The sequence below is a fragment of the Pipistrellus kuhlii genome, unplaced genomic scaffold, assembly GCF_014108245.1.
Source record: "Pipistrellus kuhlii isolate mPipKuh1 unplaced genomic scaffold, mPipKuh1.p scaffold_m20_p_3, whole genome shotgun sequence".
Taxonomy (NCBI): Eukaryota; Metazoa; Chordata; class Mammalia; order Chiroptera; family Vespertilionidae; genus Pipistrellus; species Pipistrellus kuhlii.
The window spans coordinates 25,861,416-25,882,535 of record NW_023425529.1 but is presented as its reverse complement, the minus strand read 5'-3'; the positions used below and the strand labels follow the sequence as shown (position 1 = coordinate 25,882,535).

Genomic DNA, 21,120 nt, shown 5'->3' with positions numbered 1-21,120 from the left:
GTATAAATAACCAGGCAATCACTTCATCAGTTTTTTTTCTTGATGGCTTTTGAACTTTTGTGTCATAATTCCTATGGCCAAAGATATTTTTATCTGATACTTTTATGATTTAACCTTTGGCATTTAAATTTCAGATCTATCTGTGATTTATTGTAGTATAATTAGGTAGAGATTATATACTTCCCCTATTTGTTCTAACGTCATTATTCACAAAACCCAAACACTTACCTTCCTCCAGTGATTTGAAATGCCAAGTTCACCCATGCTAGATAATCCAATGTGTGTGTCTATTTTTGGAAGTCCCTTTTTTCTTCCAAAGCTTTGTCTCTTAGTTCTATTCTACAGCCATACTGTCTCAATTACTGTAGCTTTATAGTAAATTTTAATAGCTCATAATGCTATCTACTGTTCCTTTGTTATTATATATATATATATATATATATATATATTTATATATATATATATATATATATATTTGCTATTCTTTCATATTTTTCTCTTTGGTTCATTTTCAAGTTCAAATGATTCTTGTTGATATTTTATTGATTGATAGTCTATATAATAAAAGGGTAATAGAGAAAGAGAGAGAGAGAGAGAAACATTGATGTGCGAGAGACATATTGACCTGCTGTTTCCTGCATGCACCCCCAGTCTTAGGGGTCAGGAAACAAAGTGGCAGCCCAAATAGTGCCTTGACTGGTAAGAACACCAAGACCCTATGGTGTGTGGGCTAATGTCTTAACCATTGAGCTTGCTAGCCAGGGCTCTGCACACTTGTTATTGAGATTACTCTTAGATGTTTTATATGTTTTTGATGCTTCTATTTATACTAGAGGCCCGTTGCACAAAGATTCATGCAATAGACCTTCCTTCACCTGGCTGTCAGCACCAGTTTTTCTCTGGCACCGGGTACTCAGGCCTTGGCTCTGGCCACTGCCTTCTGCCTTCTTTCAGGGTTCGGGCTTGAACCCCAGGGGCGGTGCTGTGGGGTGGGCGCTGCCGGGCCCCACACTACCATTTGAGATTGGGGCACAGCTGCCGCCCAGTCCCCTCAGTGAGGGGAGACAGGGTAGCGTGTGAGGGCCACCATCTTTGCTGGGTTAATTTGCATAGCTCCCCTGATTGGCTGTGGGCATAATAAAGGAATGGTCGATTAGCATATTACTCTTTTACTAGATAGGATACCCAGTAACATATTGTTTTCATAATTAGTTATGTAATTATTGTTTATATTTTGGAAAGTTATTTTTTATTTATAGCAAGTCACCTTATTTAATTTTTTTTTTAAAAATGTATTTTTTTTATTGATTTCAGAGAGGAAGGGAGAAGGAGAGAGATATAGAAACATCAGTGATTAGGGAGAATCATTGATTGGCTGCCCCCTGCATGCCCCACACTGGGAATGGAGCCCACAAGCCAGACATGTGCCCTTGGCCAGAATTGAACCCAGGACCCTTCAGTCCGAAGGCTGATGCTCTATCCACTGAGCCAAGCTGGCCAGGGCTTATTTAAATTTCTTAGAATGTGTTTTTTTGTTTGTTTTTTTTTTTTGTTCAGTTTATCCTCTTAAATTTCCTAGTTTCACATGTATATTATATATCTTATAAATAATGATAATTTTTATTTTTTCTAGTATTTTGTGTTGTTTAAGGGGAATGCTTTTAAAATATATATATATTTTATTGATTTTTTTACAGAGAGGAAGGGAGAGAGCTAGAGAGCTAGAAACATCGATGAGAGAGAGTCATCGATCAGCTGCCTCTTACACTGCCCCCACTGGGGATATGCCCGCAATCAAGATACATGACCCTTACCTGAATTGAACCCGGGACCCTTCAGTCCGCAAGCTGACGCTCTATCTACTGATCCAAACCGGTTTCGACAAGGGGGATGCTTTTATCAGTACTGGGTTTCTTTCTCCTTCCTCTTATCCTCTCTCTCCCTCTTCAGTTGAATCCTATTCCTCATCAAGTTTCCAGTTTGACCTTGGGCAAGCTACTGACATAAGAAGAAAGTGAAGCTTAGAGAGTTAGTGATGAGAGCCAGGATGCAAACTCGGAAGTGTCTGACTTCAGGGCTCACACTCTAAGCACTCTCTCTTCTGGTCTCAAAAATGATTTTAGACACTTTCTTGTTTCCACTATCTCTCTTCTTTTCCCTTATCAGTTTGTTTATCTCCCTCCTCCCTTCCTTCCGCCCTCCCCTCTTTCTCTCCTTCTCTTTCTTGTTTTAAATTTATTTTTACCTTCCCATCTTCCCTTCTCCTCCCTTTTCCTTCTCCTCCTTCTTCTTTCCTCTCTCTCTTCCTCCTTTCCTTTCTCCCTCCCTATCCTCTATTTCTTCCTCTCCTTTTCTCCCTTCCACTCCACCTTCCTCCCCTCTGTCATTTATCGATTCTCTAAATCTAGTCACCCAACCTCATCCCAGAATGCATCATGTTTGAGTCATTGTGGTGGAAATCTACAATTGATATAATAGGCATCAGCTATACCATTATGGTGACTGGAAGGAGGTATGGTGGACCTCTGGCTTTAAGAACAACGGATTTCATCATGGAGCATATGTCTGTGAGGGGATTTTGTTGTTGAGGGCTTTCTGAATTGGTTGTTTGTTTGCCCTAACCACTTTCATCTCTCCCAAGTTATTCCAAGTTCTTAATTCCTTCACTACTTCAAGGACTCTTGCCGCATATTCTCCCCTTACCTTTCACCACCATATGTCTCCATTTAACAGGAAACACAGCTCACTGTGAGAGTCTTAAATCAAACGACTCTGATTTCTGGAAATGTCATTATTTTAGGAGGGAGCACAGGAGGGAGGGTAGGAAAATAGTTTAGATTTTTGTGGGGAGATGGAAAGCAAGAGGCAAAATAGAAGTTCTGTTGAGAAGACAAGAAACCGGTGATACGTTTAAAAAAACCCCAGTGTGTGTTAATTCTACTATATTTTCTCCACATGATTCTTACATCGGAGAAAGATAGACTGCTTTAAACCAGGGCTTTTGTTAGTAAAGCACAAGTTTATCATAGGTGCTTGAAATGGGGATGGATGAGGAGTAGGAAAAATGACAAAAGTAGAAACATATTACTTGCACGTGATAAAATTTACAACTCTGCTTAGCGCAGGGGAGATAAAAAGAAAGCACAGTCCTTAACCTCCAGTGTTTGTACCCAATGAATCAAACAGCTGAGGAATGGCACTTGGGAATAGAGAGAGTGGTTAACTTGTTCCTAAAGGCTCAATGGTGTTGAATTGGCACATTCTGAACCTGGTGAAAGAGCATGAGAAATAGTTTTGGGGTTTCAGGTTAGTCCTGAACGGGTGGTTTGAGCAAAACATGCGAGGGTGAGAAACGAATGAAAATCTTGGACAGTTAGGGTGAGGTTTAATAGAAGTTTGAGAGTCATGGTAAGTTCTCGGGCACAGAAGTAACAATCACTGGTCCTGAGTCAGAATATGGGCTGACGTTGAGGTTTCTTCTGCCAATTGTGCCAGTTATCATTTCATTAAAAAAAAAATTATTTCCAGTTGCTAGATGGGAATCTTCATGCATTCTCATAGATCTTTCATCAGTGTGGAATGGTCTTTAAGTGATCCTCAGTATATGCTCCAGTGAGTGAAAATCAGAGCTAGCACCAGGATGGCATAAATAGAGAAGGGGGTGAAAACCTGTGTCAGGAGACATACTGGCTGGCTTCCTTCTTTCTTGTAGATAATACGTGATAACTGTTTGAGAGCTCTTTTATGACTATCTATCTACAATGAACGCTGGTACTCATGAGCAGAGAGGAGGCAAGGCTACATTGTCTCCACATTAGCCTCTTGGATAATCCCTCTGTTCTCTCCCATTCTGCAGTGGATGCTGGTACAGCAGGTGGGACTGAGCCTGTGGGGGTCTGGATGGATGGGAGAGGCAGGCTCCCTGACATACTTATCCCCTTCCTTTATCCCTCCTCAGATCAAACAACGCAATGCTTCTATGACCGCAACACGCTTATTTCAAGTGTACCCCTTGCCCTGTAACACACCCAAACATAGGCACTCCTAGTGGAGCAAATACAACTGAAATATGTTTCTAATAGACAGACATTTTAAGGAAAGAAGATCTCCAGATTTGCAGTATGAACAAATACCAAGGTATAAATAGAGTATATCTGCTGGTGCCAGGTATTTGACCACTGAGTGGTCAGCCCATATGGCTGGAGACAGCTTCCTGCTGGCAACACATGCTCTTGGCTCCGTGGGCATTCCTGGCATATTCCAGACACAAAAGCACCTGTGCAAAAAGCTTACCATAAAATTGGTAAATTGATCTTGTGCCTACATTCATTACTATTGGTATAATTAAACGTATATTCCAAAGAGTCTCTTTCGTTGTTGAACATCAGGGGTCTCTCACGGAGTTCTCCGGGTTCACTGAAATAAGGTGACGTTTGCGGACAAGTGGTTACCCAAGCCGTGTGGCACGTACTGGAATCCTCTTGTTTCTCGTTTTCAGCTCACTTGGAAATCGTTCCACTTTCTGTCCTTGCTGGTTTCTGTGTGGAAATAACTCTTCCAACATTTATTCTGTGCTTCTTGTGTTTTCTTTGTTGACAAAACTCAAGTGTGTTTATATGGTGGCTTTAATATACTGAGTTTTCTTGGCCTCCTTAGTTCACCTATTTTTACTTTCCATTAACAATGAATTTAGCCGAAACTGGTTTGGCTCAGTAGATAGAGCATCGGTCTGCGGACTGAAAGGTCCCAGGTTCGATTCCAGTCAAGGGCATGTATTATACATTGGTTACGGGTACATCCCCAGTAGGGGGTGTGCAGGAGGTAGCTGGTCAGTGTTTCTCTCTCATCGATGTTTCTAGCTTTCTATCCCTCTCCCTTCCTCTCTGTAAAAATTCAATAAAATATATTTAAAAAAAGAAATATTCACTATTATAAAAAATGAATTTAATAATAATGATAATGATAATAATGACAATGATAATAGCTAACTGAAAAGTGTGACAGGTTTGACGCAAAGGGATTTATATGTATGATCTTATTTAATGGTCTCTGCCAACCTATGAGGCAAATACTCTTTTATTTCTATTTTCTTTTTGAGAAAATGAGGCTTACAGAGTTTTATGAGACATACCCACACACATGTTGTAAGAAATAGGTGCAGAATGGAAATTTATGATGGTTTGTTTCCAAAGCCTACTAACTATGAGCTATTATTATACCAGCACATTTATGGATGATTCATAGTTGTACTGTAACTAACAAGAATATACCTCAAATTTAAGCTGTTCAAAAATTATTGCATAAAGTATTGGTACATCATACATCATCTGTACATACCAAAGGGTTAATCCAACAATGCACCAAAAAACTAAAGGGTTTATTTTTTGCTAAATTAATAAAAAATATAATATGGTATTCACGATTTAGCAAAGTTTTTTGAATTTGCCCATAAGGACTACTTCAAAGCTATTTAGGAATTCAAGTATCAAATTATTAAAAATTTGTTTTGGTAATTTTTGGTTGGTATATCAAATACAAACATAGTCTACTTTTTAGTTAATTCAGCCACAACTAAAGTGATTTATATTTACACACAAGAGCAGCAACAATTAAAAATCACAGCCAAGTCCCCACAACACTGATGATGCACTGATAAAACACATCTTTGCTAACAATCATGGGAATTTTAAAATAACAAAAATGTGAATTTCAGGCACAAAGAAAGCATTGTTATGCGGCCAAGAGTTGCATGGTAGCCAGGCTTCTCTGTAGAATGCTGAGCGAGAATCCTCAGTAAACTCGAAAAATGTGCATACGAAATCTTAATAATTCTTTAAAAAATTACAGATTCTTAGGAGGTCGTCCTTTGTCACAAATAAAACTCAGAGTCTATGTGGAGACATGCATTTATCTACTAGAGATCAGTAAGTATCTTACTGTTTTCATCAATTCTAGGATCTGTTGGCTTAGCATCCTGACTGAAAGCGATGAGGCAAAAAGAGCAGGTGGTGAGGTTTTAAAAGCTGGCTAGTTTATATATTTATTTAGAGGAGAGGGAGGGTCTTATTGATAGAGTAACCCTTTTCCTTCAGAGTATGCACTAGAATTCACGGAGTAGCTCATCAACTCTGCTTCATTTTGGTTTAAGCACCCATAAGTCTGGGAGGTGGGGTGATTGCCCCCATCAGCATTTTACATATAAGCACCAGAGAAAGAAAGTGGCTTGCCCGATAAAAAAAAAAAAAAAAAAAAAACAAAAACAACAAAAAAAAAACTTTAGTTCTACACCCTTTTGAATGCCCCTCCCCTCCTTTAAAAAATTTTTTTTATTTTTTTATTTTTTACAGAGAGGAAGGGAGAAGGAGAGGGAGAGGGATAGAGAGTTAGAAACATCAATAAGAGTGTGCCTCCTGCACACTCCTTACTGGGGATGTGCCGGCAACCAAGGCACATGCCCTTGACTGGAATCAAACCCAGGACCCTTCAGTCCACAGGTTGACGCACTATCTATCCACTGAGCCAAACTGGTCAGGGCCCTCCCCTCCTTTTTGCCTACAGGTTAGACTAAACTTCTTCACCAGCCATTTAGAGTCCTTCACAATCTGGTTTCTGACTACTTTCTGAATGTAATCTCCTTTTAAACGATTGCATACTTGTTTGCCAGGTGTATCCTGCCTTCTAACCATGCCAACTACTTGTGGCTTTATTGCTTGTACTCAGGACTTGCCAAATTTATGATTTTATGGGTTAGAAAATTACCAAATGGACAACCGGTTTTTTAAAAACTTTATAAGTGGACATCCAAATGTGGAAAGGACATCATCTCAGGGGGGGGAAAGGCTGCTCATTAACATAAAATTTGAAAGCCTCACTCATTGCCTGTATTTTTCTCTTTTTGCCACAGACTGATGAAAAAAGTTGTTCTGGACTGGCATTGGCATTGCGGTGTGTGGGGACTTTGTGCTTTGCACACACCGTTTTCTCTGATGGGAATTCTTCGCTTTCCTCAGGCCACTAGCCTTTGGCCAGTCTGACTGAAATCCTCTGAGTCCTTCAGGTCTCAATTTACACATTGATCTTAGGAGATCTTTTCCCATCTCCAATTACCTGTTCTCTCTCACCCTACCCAGCCCTCCAGTTTACCACTTCTCGGTGGTCTGTGCATCCTCTCCCATACACCAGGGTTATATGCTGCTCTTTCTGGCCAGAGGCCATGAGATTCTAGAAGACAGAGAATGCATCTTATTTACCCTCACCCTCAGAGTTTCACATATGTCTTTTGCACATACTCAGTGCACAATAATAGATTTATTATTTAATAGATGAATGAGGGAATGAGTGAATGAACAAAGGAGCGTGTAAATACTTGGGTGCTCTCTATGCTTTGTTTGTGTCTCGTATGTCCTCTCTGACCTGCAGTTGGAAGCACAGACAATTTATTCAAACAAACACACTCACTGAATTGAATTAATTTATGAGCTTTGACCTCCTCGTTTCTTCTATTTTTCCTTGTCAGGGAAAACTAATTACGTTCTCCATTATCAGAGTGTCTGGGAACAGTCTGCACCTGCTGTCTGAAAAGCTTCCACAGACAATATGCTTCTCTCGGCTCTTCTGGTCAGCTTGCGTTTTCCTTCTAGTCTGTTCGCTTTTGGTTCACCATGTTGATTTTCACATTTTTATTTATTTTTGAGGCAGAAGGGATGTGAAGACATGCTAAAAAGTACATATGAAGAATAATCAGCATTTTCCGGTAGTCTGATCTTTCTAAATACACAGAAGCATATGACACTTTGCTTTTTAAAAACATATACACATTATAAAAATATATTTTTATTGATTTCAGAGAGATAGGGAAGAGGGAGAGAGAGACAGAAACATCAGTGAGGAGAGAAAAATCATTGATCGGCTGCCTCCTGCATGCCCACACTTGGGATCAAGCCTGCAACCCGGGTATGTGCCCTTACCTGGAATCGAACCATGACCTCTTGGTTTGTAGGTCGATGCACAACCACTGCGCTATGCTGAGCAGACAGTATAGACATTTTATCTTTTGCCTTTAAAATGAAGTTGTCAAAACATCTTATCTGGAGAGGATAGCCACAGCTTCTCATGAGATTCAGTGGTGATAAGAGCACCCTCACTTGGGGAGATGATATGAATTATGGGGTTGAACATTTTCCCAGACAGCTATGACTCATGTCACCCCACTGACTTTTGCTCAGTCACCAGGGGACATGCTTTATTGCCTTTCTTACAGAGATGTCCCCTGCAGACATAGATTGCTGAGAGCTTTTCTCTAAGGTTGTACAGCCACAAGAAAACAACCCAGGCACGCTTCAGTCTGGGCTTGGGTCTACGTCTTAGAAGAAACATGAATCCCTCTTCTTGAAGTTCTTTCTTTGCCTTCTGTAGTCTTCTCTCTTATTATGACACTAACCTATTTTTTATAGCGTCAGAATAATAATAACCACAACTCCTTAGGAGCACTAAGTACTAGCTGTGCTGCCTCTTATTTACAATGCTTTCATTTGCTATCAACTAATGTGGTCCCCGTTTTACAAGCGAGAAAGCTGAAAACCAGATGTCCAGTGGTTTGGTGAATGCCACGCAGCAGTAAGCGGAGGAGTGAAAGCCACATGACCCAAAGCCTCTGCTCTTTCCATTAGATTAGACCATGCTGCTGCTCTTATCAGGCAACCTCCATCACAGCTCTGCAGTTTTGTGCTTCTGATTAACTCCTGTAAAGATAAAAATGTCTGATTCACAGAGTTGGGCTGAGAACAAAATGGGGTAATATAGATGAAAGAGCCTGGCATGGTGTCTGTGCATAGCAAGAAACAACTATTTTTCTTAATTTCTTCCTTTTCCTCGGTGTCTTCCTTTTACGATTGACCCAATCCTACTCCACACCCCCTCTCCCCCCAATTTTAGACATCTCCTCATGGTCCATCGAGGTCTGTTCTGTTTTTGGATCTCTTCAAGAGACAGTATTAGTGTTAATCCTTACTTGAAAATATTTTCCCATTGAATTTTAAAGAGAGTAGAAGGGAGGGGGAGAGACACACAGAGAGAAATATCAATGTGAGAGAGACACATCAATTGGTTGCCTCCTGCCTGCATCCTGACCAGAGCCATGGATCGAGCCTGCAACTGAGGTACATGCCCTTGACCAGGAATCAAACTTGGGACCCTCTGTCCACTGAGCCAGACTGGCTAGGGCTTTATCCATTTATTGACACACTCCTAGGTTGATTCCATATAATGCCTTCTGTAAATAGCTCGGCAATGAACATAGGGGTGCCAGTATCTTTTCAACTTAGTATCTTCACTTCTTTGGGCATATAACTGCATCATAAGGTAATTTTGTTTCAAAACTTTTGTGGGATCCCCATACTGTTTTTGTCCCCCATAGCAACTGCACCAGTTTACATTCCCACTAACAGTGTTAGGACACCCTTCGCTCCCCATCCTCACCAAGTCTTGTTATTTCTTGTCTTTTTGGTGATACCATCTTGACAGATGGGAGGTGATAGCTCATTGTGGTTTAGATTGGCATTTTTCTGATGTTTGTGATGTTGAGCATCTTTTCATATGTCTTATGGCTAACTGTATATCTTCTTTGGAGAAATGTCTATTCAGGTCCTCTGCCCATTTTTAATCAGATTGTTGTTTTGTTGTTGTTGAGTTGTATGAGTTCATTACAAATTCTGGACATTAACCCTTATCAGATACATCATATGCAAAAACTTCTTTTCAGTAAGTTGCCTGTTATGTTTTAAAACCAGAAAACATTATTGGAAAGTCACAAGTAAAGAAATTAAACTGGGGAAGGATAATATCACCTGGCATCTGATTTTCTGACTCCTTTTAAAAGACTAATAAGATTATAAGAGAGGCATATACACAGGAATGAACTTGTAAGAATGAAGGGAATGGAAATGAGACAATAGCCGGCAAAAGACATCAATAATATTTTAAGAGATGAAAAGCAGATGGCCAGTGATTTCTCAGTAGGAGAGTACATAAATCTAAAACTTGAGTGCTTGCAGCAGGGAAAGCCAGCAAGAAGGAAGGCAGTGTTTGTTGCAAAATTTCTGAAAGACTCAGCAATTAGAGGTGAGTGCTAATGAGACTGAAAACAGGAAAATTGGTTAGAAGCGCTCCAAATCTTCCCCTCTCTGCAGACACAAGGAGTTGCCTTTGCCGCCTGCTGTTAGAAGCTTGAGATGAAACAGAGAGACTCTGGACCTGGGACATCAGCTGAAAACAGGGGAATTAAGAGAAATGTTGTATTCTGAGGTGTAAGGCCTAAGTCCTCTCCCTCCTCCCCCCGTGCACGCACACACACACACACACACACACACACCACTCTATTTTCACTTAGCTCTCAGAATGTTGTTGACTAGGTTTATAACTTACCAAGACAGTGGAAGGTTCCTCTCTGGGGAACCTGACTAGTGCAAGAGAAAAGGCTGTGGATCCTTCAGTGAAAGGGCGGAGTCCTGGGGGATCACACTCTGATGAGGCCCAGCAGTAGGTTAATCACTACTCGAGCATAAAGAGCTTTCATTCGGCTGTTTAGTACCTCATTCCTCAATGTAAACGGACAGCTGTGGATCTGTAAATATTTCTAGGAAGCCTCTAACAGAGACCAAAACAAACCAACTGAAAAGGCACACACAAAACAGACAATGCAGGAAGGAGAAGAATACCTCACAAATGCTATTGTGATTTTCACTAGAAAACACATTGCATTCATTCACAAAGGCTAGGATGCTATGAAAATAAAACTTTTTTGAAGATACAAGAGACCTTTCTGATTTTATAAATGTGGGAATGGAAATTAAAAGGTCAATAGATGGATTTGTAAAATAATGTTTAGGAAGTAACTCCCCCAAAGTAGAAAAGGAAAAGAAAGAGGGAAAAATGGAAAAAAAAGTTGGTTAGTAGGAATTTTATAAAGAGAAAAATTAAAGAAGGGGCGGCTAGAAGTTATTTAAAAAAATAATAGAAGGCTGCTTGCAGAACCAAAGGACTTGTCTCTTCATTGTAAGAGACCACCAGCTGTCCAGCACAGTGAGTGCAAAAAGACCTCTCCAAGGCTTATCATTATGAAATGTCAGAATCCTTAATTTAAAATTTTAAAAACTGTCTAAGGTAAAAACTGATTATAATCAAATGATTAGATTTAAGAGTGAAGCCGGATTTGTCAACAGAAACACTGCAAGTTAGAAAACAATGGACAATGCCTTCAGAAACCTAGAAAAATTATTTCTAAACTAAAATTTTGTGCTCAGCCAAATATTTAAGACTCAAAACATATACTGTGCTTGCACCCTTTCTTAAAAAAAAAAGAAATAGAGTATATGTTACACCTGAATGAGTAAGTACCAAATAAAAACAAAAAGTGTATAGAGGAAACGAGGCAATACAATTCAGAAAAGGGGTGAAGGCAACTCCCATGATGACAGGTGTGTACCGAGGCTAGCAGGAAAGCAGCCCACCTTAGAGCAGTAGGTCAGAAGGATCTGGAAAAGAAGTTGAGCTGACATTACTTGATGTGTTTGACTGCACTGAGAAAATTTTAGAGTTCTTTGAAGGAGTAGAAAGGGGATTATTGAAAAGTACATGACAAATGAAACAAATGAAAAAAGACAGGAACTAACTCTAGGAACAGTGAATTTTAGAAAGGCTACATATTGTACAGTGATAGTACACTGTATGACTCAGCTATTAAATAATACTTATAGAGACTTACCCTATATCCTATATAATAAAAGTGTAGTATGCAAATGGTCCCCTCAACCAGGAGGTCATCTGGGAGTTTGACCAGGGGGTGGAGCCAGCTGGGGGGAAGAAGGGAAACCCCGACCAGGAGCCAGCAGCCAGCAGCTAGGGATCCCACCAGTGCACGAGTTTCATGCACTGGGCCTCTAGTCCTATTACAGAATAATGGCTTTAGCTAACAGTTTTTATGTAATTCTGTAGGGAGTGTGGCGTGCAGAAAAGTCTGTTCATGTCTGTTTGGGGTAGGATGAAAGTGATATCTTTACCTTTCATAGCAGTAAGTTGTAAGATAGTACAAAAATTGGAAAATCAAAACAGTACTATTTAGACCTTAGTCAGAAATAAAAAAACCATTGCCTTTTTGTTCCAGACAAGTGGGTCAGAATATAAAGGGAAGTTTCATTTGTTACTTTATAATAGTTTAAACTCAGTACCTATTTTACTTTGCTAAACATAAAAAGGGAATCAAAGATGGTGTGAACACCATTAGTATTTACTCTTTAATTCAGCAAATACTCATAAAAATTTATCCCAGTAAAATAATCATGATGTGTTCACAAATCTAAGCATGAGAGTGTTTACCCGAGAGTTGTTTGTAGCATCTCTAAATCATAAACAGATGACATTCCCACTTCAAGGGTGCAAGCACTGAGCCTATCGTGTTTACTGCTGTTCTTCAATTTCTAGAATTGTAAAAAAGACATGCTACATATGTGATAAATATTTGTTGTCATTAATTCAATGTTTACTAAATAAACATTGAATTAATGACAAAGGAAAATATACACAAAACAATAATAATAATAAAAAAGAGGAGAGGCCTAGCAGTCCATGGATTTGAGCCTGAGGTAATTTTATAAACATACTGTATTTACCTCTGAACTCCCTGACGACTCAGACCAGAGGAATACTTATAGAATGGGTCATGATAATTTTCATTGGTTGATAAGTAGAAGTGTACATTTCTATGTAATTATAAAACATTTTCCTGTCACTCATTCAAGGAAGAACTTATCATGCAGATAAATAAGACTGTGGATACTTATTATACATTATCTTCAATTTCATTTTTATGGAAAACTGAACGGTATTCTTCATGTGGCTGTTTATTTCACTGACCCTCAAGAAAAGCATAATTTTATAGTGTAACTTGGTGAAGGTGTTTCACCAGGATGGTTAGTTAATTCAGAGACTTTAACTTTTATATAGGTTACAATTTCAGAAGTTGTTTTTAAGTCTAAAATCACCCAAATAATTTTTAAACTTGCTTTCTCCAATACATTTTTATCAAATCAATCATGAGTCTGTCCTTTGAAAGCATGCTATTCTGCTCTTGTTTCATAGCCAATTAGATAAATTTCCCCAAATCGTTAGGTTTTGTCTACATTGAGGCAGTTAAGCACTTCCCTTGATCTCAGATGTTGGGAGGGATTCCTCCTCATTAGGAACTCCATGAACATTTGCCCTGTCCCCTCTGATGGGCAGACTCAGAGGGACCTTAAAGTAAGGGAAGCACCCGTAGCTCACTGTATATTTTTATCAGCGGTACTTGTACCATCTCCTTTCAATTTTTTCATAATGCCTGTCATTACCCTGAATTACTGTTGGGTTAACAGGCATTTGACAAGTATGCTTTTTCTTCAGCAGTAAACTCAACATGTTTGTACTTCTCCCAGTCTTGTTAGTCTCTGAGCACTGCAGCCATCCTTGTAGGTTTATCTGGTTTCTAGTTTTTAGCCTCTTCTAATCCTTTATTGACAAACTAAAATATTACCCATTTAATCTGTCATTTTCTTTTTTTCTTGCGTATTGTTTCTTTATTCACTCTTGTGTCAAATTACTCATTCCATCCACCCTTGTAAGATCCTTCATTTTCTCAAAGCTTTTAGTTTTGAAAATTCATCTCTATTTTTGTTTCCAAGCTGATGCTTCTCTGTAACGGTTGCTGTCAACTCTCTCAACAACTCTTCACTTTTCTGTCACGATGGGGGTCAATGATATTGATCGAACAATTCAAAGCCAAGTACAAACGTAGCAAACATAGCAAGGAGGTGAGGGATGCTGCCTGGTTGTTTTCACATGTTGGTAGTAAGCTGAGTTGACATACTTGACTTGAAGAACAGCTCTGTTCTCATCCATGAAAAGTTCATAGGATGGACATTTAAGAATGCAGTTTGCTGACTTGCTCATGGTTTGAGTTGATATAAAGAAAGAATGTAAAGAATCTAACTCCTAGGAGGAAATCAGCTAACACATTCCTCTCTCCTAAATACCCATTCCTTTAACCACACATTTAATGGAAACTAGATTATAGTCCATTAAGGGTTGTTGACAACTTGAAATGCTGATATTCTGTGCTGAGTAGAGAGAGAACCATATGTTTTAGACAAGCAGGTGGCACAGTTACTATTCTGTTAAGGAAGTTTGAGAATTTCTGGCTTGTGTTGTCACACAGAATCCCTTCCTGTGGAAATGGGTCATAACGCAGAGCCAAAATCTTCCTCAGAAAATAATTCTGAATCTGTTCAAATACTGGAACAGTTACAGAAATACCAATAGTCTGCACCGTAAATCATGAAAGAGGCAATTGTGGTCTGAAGAATATTTGGGATGAATGCCCCAGTCTTGCATCTATCTAGTAGGCAGTGGAGCTGAGCCAAATCCAAGGAGCTTGACTCCTGGACTTCACCTTCTAAACTTGACCACTCCCCTGCTCATCTCATGTTCATTGGCTCGCTTCCCTAGTTTAGAAACATCTGTGTTATTTGGAAAACTCATAAAGCAGTTTCTATAGCCATTGTCTCCTTTTTATTTGCTTTTCCTTCCACTAACGTCTGCTCATCCTCCCCAGAAATCACCTAAGACTCTGGTGCCCTTAGAACAAGAAAGATGTTCCTGAAGAGGGTGCTTCGTTTGGATGCATAATGTCTTGGCCCCCTACTGCTATTCAGGAGCACCGCTGATTATGATGACATAAAGAAATCCTGCTGCATCCCACCCTGCTGTGAAAACTTGTGCGTTGGAGAAACAACTCACTCGTAAATCAATGTAATTTGTAATTTGTAATTTGGAGTATCTGCCACTTGGGCACAAGTTTAAAACTTAGTGAAATATGGGGGTTTACTCATCAGTATGGACTGATGCTTCAGATCTGTATCTCATTTTCAGGATATCATGTTCTCACAGATGACTGACTGCCCAACTATTTCTCTCAGTGGATGCACCTGCCCCGTCCCCATGCTCCTACCTGAGCCTCCCAAAGTGAATTTGTTGCATTCCCTCAATGCAACAAATTCAAATAGTTTTATGTTGTAATTAAGCACCACCGAATACCTTTAGGCTATTCAGAGACCAATTTACCAGATTAGTCAGCTTTAAGAACAAGTCACACCTTTTTTCCCCTTTCTCTCCCTCCCTCCCTCTCTTTTCTCTTCTCTTCTCTTCTCTTCTCTTCTCTTCTCTTCTCTTCTCTTCTCTTCTCTTCTCTTCTCTTCTCTTCTCTTCTCTTCTCTTCTCTCTCTCTCTCTCTCTCTCTCTCTCTCTCTCTCTCTCTCTCTCTCTCTCTCTCTCTCTCTCTCTCTCTCTCATGTGTGTTAGATTCAGGCCACTGAAAACATGCCATTCAACTTCGGTATATCCATTTATACTTGTTCTAGTGTGATTCTGTGAATAGACAAAGAGAGAGGTAATTTTATTCTTAAAGATTAAACATACATAACTGAACATTTTTTATTGTCTTTCGAATTCTTCCATTCTCCAAAAGAGAAAAAAAAAAATCCAAAAAGAGTTTGTATGGTGGGTTTTCTCAACCTATGTATGATGCTAAATGATTATTAAGGGAGTCAAGATTAGAGAGCCTAATAGAATAAAATTGCTCTGATGAAAGGAGATGTGATGGAGAGAGGGCGGGTTTGGGGGTGGTTAGAGAAAATGATAGAATTGTGTCCAGAGCAGAGACAGATGTTCTCTGGGAAATTTTATGAAGTTTCTGCCAAGTTTCCCCATTACAACTTCAGTGAAATCCAAACGACTTTCTGTGGTTTTGGAGCTGGATTTATTCCTGAGGGCCTGTGGATGCTGCCACGAGTAGGTTGGTGGTGAGTGCCGATTTTATTCCTTCCCTTGGAGTCAAACCAGCCCTCATGATCCAGCAACACATCACCTCACACTCTCTTCACTCCAATTGCCTGGTTTCCTGAAAGTTCTTTAAATGTTTGCTCTTGCTCCACCTGAATTGTCTTCTTCCAGATAGCCATGCGGCTTACTTCCTCACCTCCTCTGATCTCTCCTAAATGTCCCTTACCCAGTGAGGTCTGACTTAGCCCCCATTGAAACTATACCCTTACCCTCTAGCCCACATCCTTTTATTTATCTTGTTTATCTGACTTCTTCATTAGAATTTAAAAGAGCAAGGCATTCCCTGTCCCTCTCCTACTCCCCCATCCTAGTGCCTAGTACAGCCCTGGACATATAGAGAGTGCACAATAGGCCTAGCTGGTTTGGCGCAGTGGATAGAGTGTCAACCTGTGGACTGAAGGGTCCTGGGTTTGATTCCAGTCAAGGGCACATGCCAGGTAGTGGGCTCAATCCCCATTAGGGGGCATGTAGGAGACAGCCAGTCAATGATTCTCATCATTGATGTTTCTCTCTCTCCCTCTCCCTTCCTCTCAATAACAATATATTTAAGAAAGAAAGAAAGTGTATAATAAATATTGGTTGCGTGAATCAAATAGTGAGTGGTAACTAAAACAGCAAATGTGATTCTCAAGGATAATATTAGAATTTTTCTAGCTACACAGACAAGTGAGCATAAACAAGATGACTGAAAATAGGTGTTCATTGAACTATTTCCTAGAAACATTTATGTTCTTTATTAAAATAAGCATGTACGCTTGTGAAGTATATTTCAAAATAAATATGTATGAGGGAAAACAAGATCATCCTTGAAGTATGGTAGTTGTGTTCTAAAGAGTTCTCCTTTCAGTCTACTCGGCCTCTTTGGAGAAATGCAGAATACACGTGGCACTGATCTACTTTTTTTTGGAACACTTTTCCTTTATTACGCAGTCACTTCAGTGTGATAAATAAAATGCTGCCAAGTAAAAAGATTACTTGCTATCTTGAGTAGTACATAAGAGCTACTTTTCTCTGTATTTTTTAGTCTTGGCACATTATCCGGAAGATTAATCTTTGAAAAGACTTTTTACCTGTAGAAAACATTATTTTAACCAATAATTCTCTCTTCACCATTCCAGAGAATTTTATGGAAAATGAGGTGTAATCAAATAAGTCAGTCAAAGAAGGACAAATATCTTATGATTTTACTTATATGTGGACTCTAAAGGATGAAATAAACAAACAAAATAGAAACAGGCTCATGGACACAGAAATCAAACTGATAGTTGCCAGAGGGAGGGGATGGGGTACTGGGTGAAAAAGATGAAGGAATTAAGAAGTACAAATTGCATTTACAAAATAGTCAGGGATGTAAAATCCAGTGTAGGGCATGTAGTCAGTAATATTATAATTACTATATGGTGTCAGGTGGGTGCTTGGAATATTGGGGAGACACGTTGTAAAGTATCGGAACCACTATGCTGCACACCTGAAGTTAATATAAAATAATATTGAATGTAAACTGCATTGAAAAATAAAATAAAAATTAAATTAGATGAAATCAAAACTCTCCCCTATTTTGAGTGTGTATTTTGAATCTCTTAGGTCAGTGATGTAAACCATTTGTCCCCACTGCCTCGCCATGGGCAAGCCTAGTGCTTGTTGGCTTCAGGGTGAATTCTGAAAGTTCTTGCTGTAAATCTTGAGCCCTCAATCAGCAGTGACTGCTGGTCTTCAAACTTCTTTCAAAACTGATCATTTAAGACCAAGTTTCTTTAAGTCAGGGTAAAATAACTTTATGATGGCCCACTCTTTACCTTTCACCATCTCTTGTCCCAAGTCAGCCATTTAGAGTATGAAACTGCTCTGATTTCTTTGTAGGCCAACACATTCTTCACTTAAAGAGAAGCCCCCTCTTATTGGATGCCAACTATTTAGCTTTTACTATTAAAAGAGTAAACATAGAATCTATCATCCAAATGACATATTTGGGAATGGAAGAGGGTAGCTATTTAAAAAATCATATGTAGTAAAATAATAATAACTTAGAGTTCTGTGAGGCAAGCAGAGTTATTTGGTTCCTAACTACTAAAGAGAAGGAAATGAATGCTTATGAAGACCATGTAATGTGCTTAGGGGCTTTATATGTATTATTGTCTCAATTTAAAAACCATCTCTGATGTGGAATGTGGGACCATTTTCAGCAATAAATCTGAAGCTCTGCGACATTAACTCAAGGAGTTAACATGTAATAGTCTAAAAAGGAATTTTAGGAACTCTACTCAGGACAGTTTACAATGACTATTGATTTGGCTATTTGGAGGAAGTGCATTAGATACACATTTGGCCAAAAGCCAAAGGTTAAAATCAATACTTGACGGAAATTATATATTAATAAAATATAAAGAAGTTTTTGGAGATGAGATTCAATCTGAAACCTTATCAAACATTGGAAAGCCAGATTTTGAAGGTTTGACACTTTGGTGAAGGGAACAGTTTATCAGCACCCTCAGCGGGTGGACTGCTCCTCGGGTCCCTGTGTTGCAGGTCTACGATCCTAATGGATGCTTGCTTTAGTCAGGCTAAGGTTTAATGCATCGTATAAGGAACTTGGGACTCACTAGGCAGCAAATCCAAAAAAATCCTGGGTCTGCTTCTACTGGAAATGTTTACTAGTCTAAGGCAATTATTTTGACAATCTTTTGGGGTTTTTTGGTCTCCGTAGGCTAGAACTATAAGGAATTGACTTCTTCAATTTGAATTTTGAATAGTGAGAACAAAATGTGCATTGAGATCCTCTTGTTTCTCTAATGTTTTCTTCCTTCTTTCCTACTTGTTATTTATTTGTTCAACCAGCATTTATTAAATTTCTGTTCAGTGTATCAGACACCATTTCAGGAGGTGGGGATCCAGTGGTGAGCAGAAGACAAAACTCCCTCTCCTCATGGAGTTTATATTCTGGGACTTGGGGAGACAGATAATAAGCAAAACTATAAATTAAACATAGAACATATAAACAGTGTTCAGTGCTGTAGAGAAGAATAAAGAAGATAAGAAGGCTATCAGGCATTAGTGTTAAGACTGGATCACGATGATTTCTCATGATATTTTTAAGAGCTTTTTTTTTCCCTCATGAATTTTTTAGGGGAAAATGTGAATTTAACTTTTAATTCCTCATAACAAGATATGAAGAGTTCCCAACTAGGACATTCCCCTGCTGAACATCTCATTATCTTAATAGAATTAAATAACTGAAAATTAAATATAGTTTTTAAAGGTTATTTTCTTTAATATTTTGATAGCTAGTACATCAAATAATTCTGTAACTATTATCTGCCTTGTATTATTTTTTTAAATGTTAAAAACATACCAGTAATTGGCAGAAAAATATAGTATCTTTCCTAAGGTTATCTATCTTCCATTCTCTCTCTCTCTCTCTCACTCTGACTCTTGCTCTTTCTCTTTCTCTCCCTCTCTTCTGAACTGAATTTACTTTATTTATTTAGTGAATAGTTATAATGTACCACCTATGTATAAAAGGACGAAAAGCCAGGCACAGTTATAAGAATTTTACTCATAGTTGTCCCGGCCAGCGGGACAGCAACGTGGGAGCAAGGAGACACCTGGAAGGGAATGAGGGAGGACAGGAGACGCGGAGAAATGGAGGCAAGACAGGGTTCTGACCAAGCCTCAAATTTTATTGTTGAAGCTGCAATACACACACACACACACACACACACACACACACACACACACACACACAGGCTGTAGGGGGAAGTTGCCTCGGGGACATTCCAAGGCGGGGCAAACTATGGGAGGGAGGATCAGGGTGGGGACGTTGTAGGGATCTTCTGGAGCAGGATGAGTTGTTAAGGGATAAGTTATTTTTAACTTCTGGCCAAGCTGCAGGGCACCACGTGATCTCTGCTAGGAGGAACTAAAAACTTAATTCCAAGATGGAGTTGTATTTTCTAAGATGGAGTTGCTTGTATCAACTCTGATGGCTCCCAACACATAGTCTCTTCACAATCCTATGAAGTAAGTGTTACGAAGCGAGTCCCCAAGAGATGGACCACCGGAGCCAATTTGATTAAGCATGCTAGAATTTATTACAGATTCGAATCTGGACTCAAACCATGGCTGACGCAGCAGCCGGTAAACACCCAGGTAAGAGCCCCGATGGAGGGGCAGTCCCTCCAGAGCGCTCACACAAAAACACAGACAAACACACACCTACCGCGGCCAGTCAGGCTCTTCGGAATGGGGGTCCCTCATGGTCCTGGCTGGGGATTGCAGTCATGATCCCCATGGACCACCAGGGAGCCGAGTCCGATGCAATAAACAAAAGAGCCATCTCCATGCTAGCATGGGCTATTCCACTCATGCCGGAAGCATGGCGGAAGAGCTCGAATTTCGCCCAAACCAGGGGTTTTACTCAGGTCGGTGATGTCACTGCCTCGGCTAACCCTGATTGGCCCCTCAGGACTAAATTCTAAAGACTGGGGACAGCCCGCAGGGTTGGTTCCCAGTCACACCCTGCTTGACATTGGAATGTGGCCCTATCTTGCCCATAATACAAAAGCAGAATTAAAGGTTATCTACAGTTTCTACCCCTGAAGCTACTGAGTCAGTGGGAGTCAATCTCCTGCAACTACCCTATTGTTCAAGCAAGTAATCGAAGGTCGAAGTCAGATAGCAAGGTTAAAATTCAAACAGCAGTTTTTACCCAAGTATGAGTGCTACCATATTTCAGTAAGTTAACCATCTCAAGGATGAGGGCTTGAGAGAGGTTAAGGAGAGAGGTAAATGAGACAGCCAAGTTTCAAACCCAGGCAGTGTGGCTCCAGGGTCCATGCTCTTAATCAGGATGCTACATTACCCAATATTTTTCCTTGGCTATGCACATGGGTCAGAATCTACTACTAATTGAGTTGGTAAGGTTCATCAACTTGGCCTTTCCTTTCAAAAGATGTTTAAAGCTTTTGTTAGTATTGCCATTTTAACAATATTAGTTTTTCTCATCTGTGAACCTGGGATACTTTTCCATTTATTTGTGTCTTCTTTGATATTTTTTCATTAGTGTCTTGTCACTTTTAGAGTAAAGATCTTTTACCTCCTTAAATTTATTTGTGTTTAATTGTTTTTGATGCTATTGTAATTGAGATCCATTTTTCTCCCCAGAAAATTTGTTGTTAATGTAATTCTACTGATTTT

At 39.5% G+C, this 21,120-nt stretch overlaps 1 protein-coding gene across 5 annotated transcripts in view; it reads left to right on the top strand.

Annotated features, from left to right (window-relative positions):
- The window catches only part of ST8SIA1 (ST8 alpha-N-acetyl-neuraminide alpha-2,8-sialyltransferase 1), a 132,521-nt gene that overhangs the window by 23,920 nt on the left and 87,481 nt on the right, over window positions 1–21,120 (top strand). The window contains exons 1-2 of one of the 5 annotated variants that reach the window (XM_045587832.1): window positions 7,474–7,617; window positions 14,742–14,828. The exons of 2 other annotated variants lie outside the window; for them this stretch is intronic. In XM_045587832.1, the coding sequence (XP_045443788.1) occupies window positions 7,475–7,617; window positions 14,742–14,828 (230 nt within the window). In that variant the 5' untranslated portion in view covers window position 7,474. Of the gene's footprint in view, window positions 1–2,701; window positions 2,749–7,473; window positions 7,618–14,741; window positions 14,829–21,120 lie in introns of those variants that run through there. 2 more of the 5 variants (XM_045587835.1, XM_045587833.1) reach the window with 2 other exon arrangements.